We start from the raw sequence: 17,846 nt of genomic DNA, 5'->3' as shown, positions 1-17,846 counted from the left end.
CACTGACTGTTCTGGATGTGAATTATAGCATGATTCAGAATGAATTCAGCACGTAAGCTGTTAAGGTACGTTAGTTTTAAAGGGAAATCTGAATGCTGAGCAGCTTTTAACAGTAAAATAATGTCAGAGATATGTTGAGGAAGAAAACACTCATTGCAGAAAGGGGTGCAGAGATGGGTGAAAGAAGCTCTTAGATTGCTTCACAGTGCCAAAAAGGAAATACTCTTCAATCAGCAACTGTGGCTTGTTGACAAATGGATAACATCTGCATTGCTTATGAAGGAGCTTACTTGCTCAGTCATTTTCCTGTGATGTAATTAACCATTTTGTTTGACGTTCATAAAAACATTTTTGATGGGCTAGAATGTCTTAATTCTCTGACATACCAAACTCCTCAAGAGCTGACCTGACCTTTACCCAGCCTAGAGTTCTGGAAAATCCTAATGCAAAAATCTTCTGTACCAGCAGAGTGAGAGGAAACTTGAGTTATATTAAGGTACAAAAAAAGGCTCACACTCAGGAGTACTGCTTGGCCACTGCCCTTTAAGGTGCGCAAGGCTAACCCTACATTCGAAGTGGTATTATCAGGAACCAGTTTCAGAAAAAAAAGGTTGCAAAAAGTTAGGTGAGCACCATTTTCTTTGTCTGTGTGAAAAAACAACACCTTGTGTCTTTTGCCTTAGGATTCAGAATATCCTGCAACTAGTCCTTTGTATGGGAACCAATAAAATAATCTTCAGTGAAGGCTATGACTAGAAGGCAGCTGAAATTATGAATATGGAATCCATCCACTTTCAGATATGCTCTCAAATAAAATAGTTATGAAGAAAATAATTTAATATCATACTTGAGGGAGTGAACGATTATGCCTACATCACTCTGGGCAACTAGCTGCATTTTGCCAGTGGGATCAGCCCAATATCCTGACCAGTTTTTTTCCAGCTACAGGGAGGTTCCCTTACCTTTTCTAATTGAGACAACCAGGTGTCATACTTGATCATTAGTTATTGGTGAGAGAGAAGAGATGCTGGCTGGTCCATTGCCAGTTTGCATGGTGAGAAGCCATAGCTATGTTCGCCTCGTGCCTTCTATAAGCAGGGACAAGGAAGGGAGTATGAATCAGGAAAGCCCAAGGAGGAGTAACTAGAAAAGAATTTATCTGATGAGGTCAGTATGTCAATACCTCTATTTGATGACACAAAGAGAATAAAATAACATGTTATAACGTGAAAATATGTGATTTGCACAGCTCATCCTTCTGCTTTGCACAGAAAATAGGGAAATTTCTTAGGATATTGAAAGAAGGCTCCATAGCACTAAGCTGTCTTTGGCAAGAGCCCTGACCCTCCACTCAATGATTGAGGATTACTGCAATGGTTAATTAAGTTGCCTTGTGCAAACAAGCAGCAGGAGTGATGATGTCTGGTTTTTAGTGGATTTGAGTTTTGGGATTGGATTCTCTGATGTCTAATTATGCACAGAAGCAATCCTGAAAGTTCATCCAGTTAAGGTCTTTGTAACTTCTCTCTCCTTCCCTGCCAAAATTTCTCTACTATGTCATGAAAGCTTAGTTTACTTAAGTTCTGATGAGAATGTGTACCGCTACCCATAGACTTTCAGAAAACATCTAGAAAATACTGTGGAAGTAGCCAACACTCAAAAATCTCCAGGGGAACAGAGAATAGTCAAGGCAGTTTCATCACATGATTGAGTTTATTTACTAAGGAAACTGGGCTGGATGCTGCCAAACAGATGCAGAACTGGATTTCAGTAACATTCTATTCTCAGGTCATCCAAATAAAGCAATCATATTTTCACAGCAAACTAGCTGCACAGATTGAAGATTCTCCCACTGCCCCTGGCAGCTACAGACCTGTAGCAAAGGCAGTGAGGAAAAGACATTCAGCCAACCAGAACCTATTGAAATGTATTAGCATTAAGGGGATGGAACTAAGGATACTTAAAGAAGAACAGAAATGCAGAAATGCTGCTGCCATTCTCAAAGGGAGTTGAGAATTACAGTTGCTGCTTGTGCTGTCCTTCATTAGTCCTTCACAGTCTCCTCTGGCCACCTGGCAGCAACCCTGTAGACAGAAGATGTCCAGCGGGCATGGAGGGAGTGGTTGAAAGCATGGCTCCTTCCTACTCCCCCAGTGAGCCTTGCAAACCTGTTCACTTTTCTCCTCTGGTGCCAGTTTTCTAATATGACCTTTCCTTCACTGACATGTGAAGAAGACAGTGCATATGCATACCAAACAGGAACAGGAGTCCTAGGCACTGTGCAAATGTAAACCATAGGGGTACACATAGGATGCGTTTAAAAACAAAGTGAGAATAGTGTTCTTCCTTTGCAACCGTTTATCAGCAATAAGTTGTACAGCCTGAATGCTGTAAAAGCCCAGGCCATGCATTTCTCTGCAAATGGGACCAAGGGAAAGAGGCTCAGTCCTTGCGCTCCAGTCTAGGGCTGCCATTAAAGTAAAGGAATGATGAGGACTGTAATTTTGGAGCAGTGAAAGATATCGGTGGCTTATCTAAGCCATTTACCGATGAGATTTGATGTCTCTCATTTACGTTAACACACAGAACAGACACTGGGCATACTTGATGTTTATTTTTGAGAAGCAAAACACTATAATTAACAAAGGAATAGGAAACATATGTAGCAATCAACATATAGAAAAAAAGTTTTCCATTTTATTTTTTTTTTTTTTACACTTGTTCTGTTGTGTGCTGATGTTTCTACACAGTAAGTGCACATAAATAACTACAGGACACATCTCTATAGAAATCATGTGGTGGACCCACCTTGATGACAGTTAATGACCAGTATTTAGAAGTGGATTGGATTCCTCTTGTTAAGTTTTCTGCAGAAATATGAAGAGCGGGGGAACTGCATACATACAGTTCCAAAAGGGAATCTGGACTATAATAAAACACTCATCAGTTCAATGGCTGCTACATACATAGTTTCATATAAGTTATGACATTATGCCATATAAGATAACATAACGTGCCTGAGGAGCCCCACCAGTGGCTTGCCGATGCTGGAGGCCAGGCAAAGCTTTTCCACTGAAAGAATTCAGGATAATCTCCATAAGTCTTCTCCTGCACTACACCCTGAAAGCAAGGCTTTCAAAGCAGAAAAGAGGACAAAACTTGAGGGCCGTGCTTTTCAACGTCCAAACTGCAGGCAGTTCTTCCCTGTTGCAGCAGTCAAACTGCGCGCTCAGACCCCCGGGCACGAAGGTGCTCCGTTAGGATGCTCCACAAGGGCCGGCCGCGTCCCGCCAAGCTCAGGTCCGCTTCGCAGCGCTGCAAGCAGAGAGCGGGTGCTCAGCGCTGCGGCCCCGGCCGCCACGGCTCTGGAAGCAGGCGGGGCCCCGCGTTAGATACCTGCTGAGGAACCTGGCGACGAGCAGCTTCACCCACGGTACCGAAGGGCTGAGGCACAGCGTGTGGCCCTGCTTCGTCGTGGCTCTGCGGGGCGAGCGGAGTCAGGCAGGGTCGGGGGAGAGTGGGTCGAGGATAGGGAGAACTCACATGACTTCTGGTACGGCGCAGTGCGGCCCCTCGGGGATGAGCTCCACCTGGACCAAGTGTCGCGGCGGGATGCGCTCGGCTACGGCCCGCACGCAGCGGCAGCGTAGCTCTCCGGCCGGCGGCGCACCTGCGGCGGGGAGGGCGGCTCAGCCTGGCTGCGGGACCCTGCGCCGCGCCCCCCGCCCGTATCCCCGCCTGTGTCCGCGTCCCATCCCCCCGTGCTCTCACCCCAGCAGGACGCGACGACGGCGGATAAGAGCAGCGGGAGGAGGAGACGTGCGCTCATGGCTGGGGCTGTCGGTTGGTCACTCCGGGCGCTGGCTGTGCCGCTCCGCTGTCCCCATTGCTTTTATTCTCTCGGTACCGTAGCTGTGTGGGGATTTCCCGGGTGCGGAGTGGGGCCGGGGCGGGGGGGTTGCTCTGCATTCTCCACCCGCTTTTGCCGTTCTCGGGCAGGTAGGGGTCGGGAGCGCTCGGCACTCGTTCCACCTCGTAGTGCTACTGGACGCTACGGGGCCACCCGGCCCTTCCCTAGCCCTCACAGCATTTGCTTTGCCTGCAAAGAGGAGATGCTCACCCTTCCGTATCTCAACTGCAAGCTTTCTGCTTCACTTCTGTGTACAGGACTGTCTGTATTTGTAACAGTAAACATTTTCCAGTCAATGCATTTTGTGACAAAAAATAATAAGAGTTTTCTGTGAGTCTTTAAAGAAAATTAGACGGAATCTAGATTTATGTTTACATTGATTTACTTTAGGTATAGTAAAAACACTTTCATTTTTAATTATCCTTGATTTGCAGGGTTTTTTTTGTTTGTTTGTTTTTGCTTTTGGGGTGGGAGTGCAGCCGGTCCTTATTCTTTTTTACAGGTATTTGTTAACATCAGTGCAGTTCAGCAAAACAAAGTGAGGCTGCCATGGGTTTTGTTCCTCACCTTGCAGTATTTTTTATTCCACCTGTTGCTTTCATTTAGAATGCATTAATGGCTGTGCAAGAATAAAAGATTTGGAAGTCTGCTTTTGGATCTCCTTCCCCTTGCAACTTTCTAATTTTTATGTAATAAATATTCATTTGCTGTTGAACATATATCTGAAGCTTTAAGCACTAATGCAAAATCAGGTAGAAACTGATTTCAGTGAGATTTGTGGAAATCTGCTCATAAATCATTATTTGAATGACTTAAGATCAAACTTGCTACAGTGACCATTTTGGACTAGCTTGACTTGATTTTCAGCAGAAAATCGATATTGTTTCCTTATAAGAAGATTGTCAGAAGTGGCACAGAGCACAGAGTTAGCTTCCTGCAATTGAACTACACAGGGTATGTTAAATTTTTTTTATGTCACAAACCAAGCAATTGTTGTATTTCAATGACAGCTATAGGATGGAGTGGGAATTAACTTTGGGTAAAACTGTACTGGCAGGGGGACCAACATGGAAAGCAAAATTAAAATTGCGAGGATCACAGTACAATAATCCTAATAGAAGATGTAATGTCCAAAAATAAAAACTCAGCTCAGGACTCAGACCAGGTAAGATGTTGCAGGGGAACAATCCTAGTGAGAGCTAAATGAGATGAGTACCCAGTGGTACTCATGAGTAGCTGAGAAGCTCTCAGTCCTGAGTTTTGTCCTCTTAATGGATCAGGCAGTTCATCCAGCTCCTTGCTTAGTCTCTCATGGAAAACAAGCAGTTCAGAAAGATGGTGATTATCCCTAGCAGTCAGGAAACCCCCACGGCAGGGATATTTTAACTAGACGATCTTTGAGAACCCTTTCAACCCAAGCCATTCTATGATTCTATGAAGTAGCTTATGACTAATTTGCACCCCTTTTCAGTGGTCATTTAGTAATGTCATCCTTCAAGCTGTTGGCTTGTAGCTGAGTCTTAGAAGGAAATTACACAATCAAGCTGCCTTTCTGTCCTCCTCTGTCTTTTCCCCACTTCCCCAGTCTCATCCCTTCCGTAAAGTTTGTATCATGTCCCCAACTGCAGAAAGATCTGACTAAGAGGTGTAGGTCTAAGGGATATCAATCAAGTTAAGACACGTTTGTGTTGAGTCAGTGATGGATGGAGGAAGAGTAAGCCAAAGCAGCCCTGCCTCAGGAGAGAATCTGCAGCATCAGCTGTGCTCTCCACCTTGGCAGCTGGCCAGTCCAGATGTTCTTACCTGGAGCCAGCTTGTTACTTGGAATTAGCTACCTCCTGCACTGTCTCTTGTCCAGCTGTTCAGGTTGGATTAGAAATTGAAAAGAGTTGGGGAAATGTGGCATGGCTTATTCAGACAAGAGGAGAAACTGAGATGTTACAAGAGCAGCAGTGTGGACATGAAGAGGACCTGTAGTCTTCTAGAGGACTTAAAAGTTGTGTGGGGGTCTAGATGGTAATACATTTGGTAGACTGGAAGAAATGATGGCTTTAAATCCAGACTTCATACCTCCTATGAGTCATAAGATGTCATCTGTTTGTTTTTTTTCATTCAACTTACTAGTTTCAGTGAAAACAAATTCTTCCTTGATGTATATATGAAATTCAGCATAAATCTGATGTATCAGATTTTATCAGGAAACACTACTTCTCTGAAAGAGTGGTCAGGCACTGGAATGGGCTGCTGAGTGAGGTGTTCAAGGAACGTTTGGATTTTGTGTTGAGGGACATGGTTTAGTGAGAACTATTTGTGATAGGTGGATGGTTGGACTGGGTGATCTTTTAGGTCTTTTCCAACCTTGGTATTTCTGTGATTCTGTGAACTATGGCTTCAGGCAAGGTGCTCATCCAGGCTGTTTTTGCCAGCTGACTCATTTAAGTAACAATAGTATCAATTGATCTCAGTAAATAGTGTTGTATAGGATTTTGGTTTTGTTTTAAGCCAGTAGAGTGGCAACTGAGGAGTTTGGAGCCTTGCAAAGGTAAAGATTATTTTCTCATAAACTGGAGAGATTGCTAAAGAAAACAATAAGGAACACAGCTGTTGAGTGTGGACAGTCTTAAATGTATTCATGGGGAATCAATGAGGGGAAAATTTAGAAACCTACTCTGGCATCCCTTGAGATCATAGGGTGGAACCACCATTTCCTCCATACTGCAATGCTATGAGGATTGCACTGTGAGCTTCTGATGTGTCTGCCCCAAGGAAGTGCCATGTTCTCTGTGGGGCGACACTAATGGGTGCAGACTTTATTTGCATATGTGCGTGCATTTAAGCCACCTTCATATACAGGAATCAAGGGCCCTTTTCTACCCTTGTGTACCTGTATGTGTCCATAACTAGTTTTCTTCTAAGCTCAGTCTTTGCAATGAACTGAGGTTTATGCTGTATTACCAGGAAGAAGATTTGCCCGGCTGTAGCACACTGAGGCAATATACAGTTAGGGTGATGCACAGGTTGGCCAGCATAGATCATTGACACTTTCATCAGAAGGTCCAGCTCTGTTGAGTAAGAAATTGTCACAGTTACGTTACGTGTTTTCCTTGGACAGGACACATGAGTAAGGACAATTTACGTGACAGTGCTGAGTTTTATGTTTGGATGACTGTTCACAAAATCTGAGCTATCAAGCTCATTCCACAGTGATTACTGCTGGGGAAATTCCAGAAGTCCCCAGGGGTTCGAAACATGAGGCTATTTTGGATGTAGAACTGCAGTGTGTGAAATTTGGCAGTTGGCGCTCCCGGGGAGTCATGTGCTGAAATGTGCAGTAGTCAGAGGTCACGAACGTGCTGAGATGCAGTAGACAACACAAAGCTTGAATCCTCTGAGTCAGTATTCATGCAAAACACACCCTGTGCTTGTGAAGTGGGTATCTCTAGGAGTATTTCAGAAGCCAAGACCATCTGCATGAGCAGTGCTTTGTACTTTTAGATTTCCAGCTCACATTTAGCTACCTTCCATGTGAACATGGGTAGGCTCTTTTCAGTGCAGATAATAGCAGCAAAAGTACTGAACTGCAGATGACCTTTCTTTGATTCTACTTTTCTGTGCTGTTCCCCTCACTACCTTTGGCATACTTCCTTTTGAAAGTGTGGCAAAGACAGGGAAGAGAATCATGTCAGCCAGTATTCAGAAAGCTGAATTCTTGCCTACCTGGTGCCACATCTCTTTCATATAGATCTGTTAGGCTTTGGCTATAGGTGGTGTGAATGTGCTGCAGTGAAGTTTATCTCCCCTTAAGCACTGCATTCAGCTCTTGGGCCCTCAGCACAAGAAGGATATGGAGCTGTTAGAACAGGTCTAGAGGTGGCAACAAGGATGCTCGAAAGGCTGGAACGCCTCTCCAATCAAGGCAGACTGAGGGAAGTGGGGTCATTCAGTGTGGAGAAGAGGAGGTGCCAGGGAGACTATGGTTGCCTTCCAGTACCTAAAGGGGCCTGTAGGAAAGCTGTGGAAAGACACTTTATCAGGGATTGTAGTGACAGGACAAGAGGTAATGGCTTTAAATGAAAAGAGGGCAACTTTAAATTATATGTTAGGAAGAAATTCTTCACAATGAGGATGGTGAGGTAATGGAACATCTTGCCCAGAGTAGCTGTGGGTGCCCCATTGTCTGACCATGGAAAAACAGATACAAAAACAGCCACTTCTCTCTTATGCTGCCAACTTTCTGATTCTTTGTAGGTAACATTTTGTAGTGGTGAGCATAAAAATGTGAGGATCTCCAAGGAACATGATCAAATGACTGATGGAAAAACAGGGTTTTTTTTTCAGTTTGAAAACTTAAATCAGTATTTTCAGTTCAAGCTGAGCAACATATGCACAGTAAAAGGCATGTTTTGTTTCAGAACATTGCTGCCTAAGATAAAGCTTTTACTTCCCAAATTAAAATATAATGTAATAGAATACAAATTGATATAAATATACTTATTCTGTAAGCCAGATAGCAATGATTTCCCTCAGTTAAGTGAGGTGAGTGGACAGTTTCAAAATAAAGAATGAAAATTGTGACATCTGCAAAAAGTTCTAAGTAAAGCTAATGTGAATTTTATTAAAAAAAAAAATGAACTATTCAAGCTCCTTCCCCCCCACTCCCCCCCAAAAAGAAGAAACAAAAGAAAAAAGAAATAAAAGAAGAAGAGGAAAAAAAAAAACATACCATGACCCCAAACCTAGCTTAAAGCAGTTTTAATCCAATTAAGATGTTGGGTTCAGTGGAGTTGAGTAATTCTTGTGGGTGAGCTTTGGATAGTTGTGGTCTTTTGGTTGAAATGATGATGTCAATTGATGTAAAGCTCATTTGAACATAAAAATGGGAAGAGTTGTCAGAATCATCACACAATCTTTGAAGACTTCACTTGTGACATACACACTTTGATAATAATTTATGTTACTTTCATTGGCTGTGTTGCAATTAAGGTTGTATTTTTGCTACATGCTAGAAGATAATGAAGTTGCCATCTGAGCGACTTTCTTAATACACTTTGAGTGCTACAGCATACCTGCAGTCTGTGGTAAAATCAGCTACATTGTTCCAAGCAACAAGTGATGCCTGCTTCTTAGTTGAAAGGATGGAAAATAAGATTGATGAATTTGCCTAATTCTCAGTAAATTATGTAAAATAAAATACAAAACAGAAAGTAGGAAGGGTATTACTTTCAGCTGGTTAAAGGGGGAAAATTTAGAGAAGATATGTTTAGAGGAAAAGCATAAATAATTTTTTTTTTTTTTTTTTTAGAAGTAAGATTACCACCGAGGTTACTTCCCCATTATCTTATCTATCATATATTCCATTTTTCTTTCAGATTCCAGATCTCCCAGCCTTTTCTTGACTTCAAATAGCCTTGCTAAATATAATGTACAGAAGTATGCAAGGTGTGTGTGCAAAAAATTATGTTATTAAATGTGATTATACCATTTTCTCTTTCTTGAAATAGTGAGTACTGGTGTCTGGAGTACACACAGAGGGCAGAAGCGTAAGCAAGCTGGAGGGAGTCTTTGGAAAATATGCTACTGAAAAAAAAGTAACTTCTGCTTTGCTTGAAGTTCAGCATTTTTACCTTTGGCTTTCTCCTAAATAACCAAATTTCCCCTAAAATTGAATTCATCAGGAGCTTCTTTGAATCCTTCTTCATCTAGTGAACCACTGTTCCATTAGCACGCTTTCCACCTGGAGTGCTCTGGCTGTTTGTGGTGCACATTTTTTGAAGAAAACTCTTCTCAATACTTTTTGCTGAACACACTCTTACGGACTTTAATGATCTAACATGATCCATTTGTTACTTTTTCTGTTTCTTTTAATAGCCACTTAAGCATCAGAAGACACTTGCATGTTCTTCACATGCTTTCCTTCAAGTAGAAATAGTATTGTAAGAATTCTTCAGCGAGGAAATTTTTTCTGTAGGACTGGGGCTGCCAGCAGACCAAGTGTGTACAAACTCTGTCTCACATGTCTTATTCCATGTAGTCCTCTGCTGGTTGCAGTGAAAGATTTGGGTATGTAAAAAACACTGGTTTCTGTGATGTTAATGAGGAGTAGGCGGAATTACAATGTTCAATATGAATCAACTACAGTATCATTTTTCTTTCAGTGAAAATTGTGTTCGTACTGGGCATGCTCATGTAAATTGCTTTTCTTTTGTAGACTGAATGTCTTTGCTGTCAGAGATGAAATAGCAGACAAAGCCTTGAGGAGAGGGAGAAAGAGGGAACAGACTTGAGAACTATACTCCTAAGTGCTAGATAAATGTGGTTAATGCAGTGTCCTGCTCTCTGCTTCTCCCAGTCATTGCCTGAAGACACGGGGACTCAGCCTGTCTTAAAATTCTGGAAGACAAATTAGCAGAAAGTGAAGACTTGATAGAATTTTGACAACAAAAATGTAGCGAGTCAGCATTTATTGGTGTCATTACTGGTTCACTGCTGTCAGTGTCTGACTTAGTCATTCACGCACGAGCCCAGATTGCTGCACATTTATTTCTTATTGATAATTCAAACACAAGGCTTTCAGGGTGACAGACTTCTTGACAAGTCACTCACTCTTTGCTATTTGTGTTGGGTAAGTGCCTTTCACAATAAGATCTGACCTCTGCATAGACAACTTAAGAGCATCTGAACTGCTTTAAAGAAGAGTTAGTGCTTAAGAAAAGCAGGATGTTGGTTCAGAACTTATGGGGGAAGTAGAGGCTATGCTTCACATCTGTATGGAGAAGGTGAAAAACTCCTTAAACTGCTTTTAATTAACTTTGACACAGATTTTAGGCAAATCCTTTCACTTCCCTTTATAGTCTAATGTCTTCGGACTTCTCCCAAATTCCACACAGCACAAATAGGTGGAAATTAAATTTTCACTCAGCTGTTCTGTTTACAAATATACTGAACAGTTGTTCTGATATGGCAGGAGTAAGGAAGTGGAAGTATGCAGGTTTTACTCATGTGCAGCCATTTTATACTGGTTTCATTATGCTGTGGTGCTGGGTGAAGCCCAAACTCCAGCTGTCATTCATATCCTCACTGACTGATGTTCAGTAAGCTTTTAAAAGCAGCGGCATGTGCTAGTCCCTGCACTTGTGTTTCATTCTGCAGAGGAAGATGCTTCACTGTCCCTTAGATCTGCTGAGAGTTTCTAGCAGCCTATCAAAGTTAGACATGCAGATATGAGATGCGTTTTATGAAACTAGAACTCATTAAGTTGCTGAAATACTCTTGACAGTTGTTTAGCCGCCTAGATATCCAGGCATGGTTATGCCAGCAATAGAACCTTTCTGAGAATCAGTGCCAGACTGTTTGGTGAAGCAGTTAGCACAGATGGACCAAGTTGCCATCATTCTCATTATTAAACTTGGATTTGTGAATAATATCAAGATTTACAAACATTGTACTTTGTAAATTTTTGGGAGATTGTCCCTGTTTTTTTGATGCAGAAAGGTAGTATTTACCCTGAACGCACTTTTTTTTCCATGCAAAAAGTAACAATAAGTGTAAGTCAATGCTACAAGCTGGACGAGGTTATTCTGTAGAGGAAATGTTAGATTTGAGCTTTGGTTATTGTGTCAATACTATTCCTAACTTTCAACATCAGCATGTATGCAGAAGAAATTCAGAAACATGGGCAATTCAATTAGAGAACTCTTTTGATTGTTGAAAATGCAGAGTAAACATGGTGCTGACCAGCAAAGTACTTCCGTTTTTCTTTCAGCCACTGTCACGGTTTTGCAATAACAATAGCCCCAAAATAAATCTTGCATAACATGAAGAGAAAGTTATCAAACTTCTCCTCTGGCCTTTCATGGTGATTTGATCTTCAAATATCTACTTGTAGTGGAAATACCCTTCTCATTGATGGTTCTTCTGAGGTAAATTAATTTTTTTTAAGTGTTTTTTCTTTAGGTCTAGTTTCAGGCTTGAAGCTGTAGATTTATTCCTAATTACTAGCCTGTAGTAGCACACCAATGGGGTCAAAGAAAGCAGCAGAACTTCTTCAAGTGGGGTAGGTTCCTTCCACAACCCAGAAGCTCTCAAGGAATTGCCACCAGTTCTATCATGCTGTGAAATCCCTTTTCCTCTGTCTTTTAGACCTATTTGCAACTCAGAGCATGGTGAGAAGAGAGGTGGAGGCTGTCATTGTATCTGTCACTGGAGGTGACAAATAAAAAACCTCTCAGATTGTCAGAATAGGTAGGATGTGCCGTTACCTAACATTTGCAATATGCTTGGTCTTGTCACTTCTGTCCTTGTGCTGATGGTTGGGTAACTGCAGATTATGAGCTGTAATATACAATCAGTGAATAGGCTTCCATAATTCTTTAGCTGACATCTAAACTAGTGGGAATGATCCTTGAGCCCCTCAGCTTTGACCCTTTACTTAGGGGTCTCCATCTTTCCTGAGATGGGAGGAATTTTTTCTTTCTTTTTCATCTGCTTCTTGTCCTGTTTTTGCTTTCTAGACCACTCTTGATATTGGCTTGTTTTGTTAAACCTCATGGGTGAAAACATTTCTTAGAATAGCCTCTTCAGTCACAATGTCAGCCTTAGCACAGAGACCAGCTGTTGTCGTATCATAAATGTCCTTCTTTTTTCTAATCACTATAATATTCCAACTGTTTAACAACATTTTACTGTTCCTTACAGTTTTGAGGAGATCAATTTCCTTTTCTCCCCCTTATGTTCTGCACTGCTCTGGTCTGGGAACTCTGAAGCTAGCCTTCTCCCTCAGAGCAAATGTGTACTGTTTGCTGTTCCAAAAATGTTTTCATGTCTAACCACAGATATGTTTTCTTTGGAAGACTTCCAGTCCCTGTTTTAAAATTTTGTGGCTTATTTTGTGCCTACTCTGTCTCTTGGATATCACAGTCTCACTTTTTTCCCCACTTTAGTTTTGTTTTGTTCAGCAGCTGCTAAAAGCCATCATGGCTGTTTTTCTACTGCACTAATTTCATCTTCACTGGGCTTTTTGTTTATGAATTCATAGAGCAGTTTCCTGTCTGCTATCCCTACCTGTTTCACACACATGCTCCCTTTCCCACACCAATGTGCAGCCAGAAAAGTATTCATGCAAAGCCAGGTACTGAGCTGTGCCAGCCTCTCTAGCATGGGGCATGGTGGAGCAGGGTGACCCACAAGGTCCTTACACACAGCTTTAGCAGAATACTGGCAAGCCTCCTGCAAAGTCACAGGAGGATTGTGTGGGCCTGAAACAGTTTTGGTGGAGTTCTTTTTGCTGTTTTTTTTGTGTGGTTTTTTTTTTTTTTTTTTTTTTTTTTCCTTTGGCTTAGTGTTTTGGCCTTAATCTGAACTACAAAACTTGAAGCCTGATTCCAAGCCTTTCTGATCATGTTTTCTGAGCGTATCTATATTCTCATATCCTATACTTGCATTACAAAATGTGTGGGCTAGTAACCATTTGATTACTTGTATAATTACAGCCTTAATCCACATGTAGCCTGAAGGTATTGGCATCTCCCATGCCAAACATGGGGATGGGACTTTTGAACTCCAATTGGTTTGCCTCTAAGGGAGTATGAGCAGTAGCTTCAAGTCACCACTGAAACCTGGCTTTTGTCTGTGTGTTTTCTTTAACAGGCACGTGTTTCCCACCAGTGGGGAGTAACAATTAAACCTAAGCAAAAACCTGAAACGTCTCCAGCCGAACATTTGTTTATTGAATCCCTGCATTTTCTCAGGCAGTCTCTGGAATTACATCAGTCTCTGCATTACATAAAACACACTGTAACTGCAAAGCTATTGGGGTGCAAAGGGACTGGTAAAGAATCACCAGCAGAGCTTTCAGTGCAAAGGGTGGAGTGGCAGGCTGCTATGTGGAAGGGTTGTGTGCCACTATGGCTGCAGTGCAATATTCTCAATATTCTCAGGTACTTTGCAAGTTTGTTTTCTGCAGTCCATTTTCCATTGTGCACTGAGTGTGGAAATACAAACTGTTTTGTCTGCACAGTGTCCCTTGTATAATTATCTAAATGCTAGTAAAGGGTCTTGTGTTGTTTTTAGTTACTCTTTCTTTATTTCACCTACATTTTACTTGAAAATCACATTCCATATTTTTCTTGGATGGCATAAGAGGTTCTTTAGAAGTTAACTTTCAAATATGCAATGTCTTCCAGATTTCATTTCTTGCAAGCATGCTAATAATAGGTTTCCTGAACATACAGAAAATAAAAAAGCTGCCTGTCTCTGCAAAAGTAAGAGCAAGAGTTGGTCTGCCTCCCTGCTTAGTTGATTCTAGTAGGAGGAATGGCACACAGACGTAAAATTCTTAGCTGCAAAATTTTTCTTAATGCATACTGCTAAATACTGCGTGATCTGTCAAGCTTGCTGCAAATAAAAATACTCTCTCAAATCTGCATCTCTAAGATACTGTCAGCTTTCCATGAACTCTGGCTTGCTAGGAAGAATTCTGCTGTGCTCTTGACTGTGAAGAGCTGAGGTGTGGAAAATGAGGAATGGTACTGAAACAAATTAGGGACACGCACAAACAAGCATGGTTGTCAAATACACACACCGGCGTGACAATTACAACAGTATCCCGTTAAATTGAAATCATATGTGTTTTACAGCTTTTCAGAATGAAAGTGACAACTGCAGCTGATGGCATTTTCTAACATACTGGATGAACATCTGTTTCAGATGTTCCCATCTCAGCACTTAAAAATTAGATGCAGGTGATATTAGGCAGAGGATGAAAGGGCACTATCATGTTATAAAGTACTGAAAAAGTTTGCTCATCTTTCTTTCAGATGCAAAACACAGCTGATTGCACTTGTGAGATCTTACCAACCTCAAATATTCTATTTATATATCAGCAGACTGTTCCTTTATACAGTATTTGTTCACCAACAGTGCTGCAAAGTATATTTCATTTCTCAACTGTTCACCCCATATGATCTCAGAAAAACAGAAGATCCATTTTTAAAGGTTTTCTTTTTTTTTTTTTAATGTTTTCAAAATTTCTTTCTTCTGAAGTTCTAAATGTACATCATTACTTATAAAATTGCTTTAACATCTTGTTATCAAGTAGATGGTCAATGTCTGGGGGATTTCTCAGTGTCAGATTCCTAAGTAGTATTTTCATAATATGCCAGATTCTAGGACTTATTCTGAGGTGCGCAGCTCTCCCCTTTCACTGACACTGAGTCTGTGCACTCAGGTTTCTGCTTCCCAGGGCCATATGCACAAGTTAGTTTTTGGATTATCCCACGGAATTTCCCTCCATGGTTCACTGCAGAAATTGTAGTTTACTTACTGGGGGCTGAAAATACCATCACCTTTTTTTGAGATGAATGGCAGACTTAAATTCTGGTTTGGTGTGTAAATTCAGGAAACAAGAGAAAGTCACAGGGAACTCAGGTAATGGTTTGATGAGATAGTACAGTGTTGTTTTTAACAGGGTGCCAAAACTTTGCTTTCACTATTCTTTGCAGACAGTAATTAGCCCAGAGTGACACTAGGATTTCTAAGGACCGTATTTCCAGTGTTTTTCTAGTCTGAATGCCTCTCTTTGGTTATATCCAGCTTTGTCTCGTTTCTGGGAAGGTGATGTTTTTCAGCATGGTGCCTGATTTTGCTTCCTGTGTGTCCAGGTTCATTTTCCATGGAGATCAGAATGTGGCAGGGGATGATGGAAACCCAGATGTCATACTGATAGGGAGGCAGGGTGCAGCTGGATCGTTTACACAGCCTCAGGAGTTGGGAAATGATCTGAAAATATCATTTTAGATGGAGCTGCTGGAAGTGGATATTACTCATCCAAGCTTTCATCAATTAGATGGCCCTTTAGTTGCATATGTTTGTCATATGTCTTTGTTCTGCATGGTGAAATGTGCTTTCAATTCTAACTTGTTCATCTGGAAAATATTTTACTTGTTCATAAATTTATTACTAATGAAGAACAGCAATTATTTCTATTAGTTTCAGTATGATTTCACCTTAACACATGACATTCTGTGTAGTGTTTACTCACTGTCCTTTGACTTCTAACCTAGTATCTCAGAAGCCACACATGTCTATAAATGCATTTAATCCAGAAAAATGCAAATTAAGAATGGACAATTCAGAAAGTAAACATGTTCATATTTTTTGTATGTTTCATATTACTGTAGGAAAATTTTGCAAATTGCTGGAAGGAAGAAGGTTAGATCAGATGCTCAATAGACACATTACCTGCAATATATTTTAGCAGTTGAACAAAATAAGCACGTATGAGCCTGCCTCGTTTTGTTAAGAAAAACTAATGATGCTCCCTTAAAGCAGTGGAAATTAGCAAATTTTAGGAAGATTTCTCCATAGAATGTCTCTATATTTTCTTTTCAATGTTAAAAAAGCTTGTCAATGCATGTACTGTAGAATATAAAATTTTATGGTGATCATCCATATGTAATCCCTATTACTGGAGAATAAATATAAATGGTTGAGCATTATGAAAATGTAAGTTAGTTTGGTAACATAGTATTTTAAATGGCAAATAAAAGGAATTTTGTAAAGGCACTAAAAAGGTTTTCTTACTTGTAAGTGAGGTCTGCTGTGGATCCACCTTGCTGTCTGAATGCCCTCATGAGGAATGGGCTTGGAAGTTCTTTTTCTCTGACACCAGAGCTCACAGCCAAGTCATGCCAAGTCTGACCCGTGAAAGAGAAATGGAATATAAGCCATTACCCAAAGCATCTCTCCAGCTGGACATGGTAAGGCGTGTAGCTGTCAAAATTTTTCTCATGTTGATCAAAGTATTGCCTCTGATCCTTGTTGTAAACGGCATCAATATTTAAAAATGGAAAGGTTTATTTTCAAGAATTGGAACCTGTTATAACCAGTCTGTGTTAAGTTGTGTAGTATTAGATCTTCATTAATGCTTTTGCAGATATCAATCTTTTATTGCTTCAAAGCATGTCTATACATGCTTCATTCATTTGTATAATTCTCTTTTATATGGAATAATTGCTACAGTGGAAAAACAAACATAAACCAAACTGGCTGTCATACTTCTTTCCTTTCCTGAATAAGAATCATATCTTGTCAGCCCAGGTGATTTGCATGAGTACAAGCGTCCCATACATCTCTGTTTGCAAATGGATTCTGGCTGCTCTTCTGAAAATTACCTAAGCATTTAGATACCTTAGTCTCCCCAGTGAATTTTTGTTTTAGTTTTGATTCACCTACAGTTTATGTGGTTTTGATTAGTAGAAAAACCTAAGCTTAACATCAATGGAGGCTGAAATCTCAAGTGCCTAGTCTGAGAATGATTTCACATTGAATCTCTCTTTGTGGGAAGAAGTATAGCAACCTTTGTTAGTTTGCTATATTTGGTGCATGTGCGTATGACTTCTCTTTTAAATCTCTCTGAAGTGGGAAAGATAAGGTACTCATTTAATGCCTATGTAATTAATTACCTCCTAACCCACAGCAGGTAGCTGTGAATTCCCAAATAATCAGCAACAGGTACTGGCTTCCAATTAAAGATCTCCTTTTTGACTGTGACATTTGTTGTTTTCTTGATGCTTCCACTTTGCTTCAAGTCAGTCACTCATTCTCTTGCCATCTCATTCTCTCTAGAAGGTCTGCATCAAGTAAAAAGAAACAGCTATGACCCAACCTTTCACAGGTATGTGCAATCTTATCATCAATCTGTCACTAAATGCTTTAGAATTCAGTTCATGGAACAAGAATGTTTTCTCTTAGTGCTTTGGTGTTGTTAATACTTCTTTGCTACAAAGAGAGGTTTCTGTAAGTGCATTGAAGAGGGCAGTTTGTTTTCACAAAATGCATGTGTTTCTTCTTACTTGGATTCTAAATCATTTACAAGTTTTAATTTCAAAAAGGTGAATTAAGTGAGCAGGCTTATTCATGTAACTCTTGTACATACTAT

At 40.7% G+C, this 17,846-nt stretch overlaps 2 protein-coding genes across 5 annotated transcripts in view; one reads left to right on the top strand and one right to left on the bottom strand.

Annotated features, from left to right (window-relative positions):
* Positions 1–17,846, top strand: part of RASSF6 (Ras association domain family member 6) — a 112,468-nt gene that overhangs the window by 19,562 nt on the left and 75,060 nt on the right. For all 3 annotated transcript variants that reach the window (XR_016466032.1, XM_090139124.1, XM_090139125.1), the window contains exons 2-3: positions 16,497–16,665; positions 17,534–17,582. The gene's annotated coding sequence lies outside the window, so the exon portion shown is untranslated. The remainder of the gene's footprint in view (positions 1–16,496; positions 16,666–17,533; positions 17,583–17,846) is intronic.
* LOC116231191 (growth-regulated alpha protein-like) lies at positions 1,246–4,194 on the bottom strand. 2 transcript variants are annotated; one of them, XR_016466033.1, is made up of 5 exons: positions 3,772–4,194; positions 3,544–3,670; positions 3,397–3,480; positions 2,809–3,315; positions 1,246–2,084 (listed from the first exon to the last, which is right to left on the bottom strand). XR_016466033.1 is itself a non-coding variant. In XM_031596816.2 (4 exons), exons 1-4 carry the CDS (start codon positions 3,827–3,829, stop codon positions 3,297–3,299), a joined length of 288 nt encoding a protein of 95 aa, XP_031452676.1. In that variant the 5' UTR covers positions 3,830–4,194; the 3' UTR covers positions 2,093–3,296. The 2 variants fall into 2 exon arrangements, 1 of the variants encoding a protein (XP_031452676.1); XM_031596816.2 differs by lacking the exon at positions 1,246–2,084 and having other exon boundaries at positions 2,093–3,315.

The sequence above is a fragment of the Phasianus colchicus genome, chromosome 4, assembly GCF_987193195.1.
Source record: "Phasianus colchicus chromosome 4, bPhaCol1.hap1.1, whole genome shotgun sequence".
NCBI classification, from domain to species: Eukaryota; Metazoa; Chordata; class Aves; order Galliformes; family Phasianidae; genus Phasianus; species Phasianus colchicus.
The sequence above is the reverse complement of the archived record's forward strand: the minus strand, read 5'-3'. Positions and strand labels throughout refer to the sequence as shown.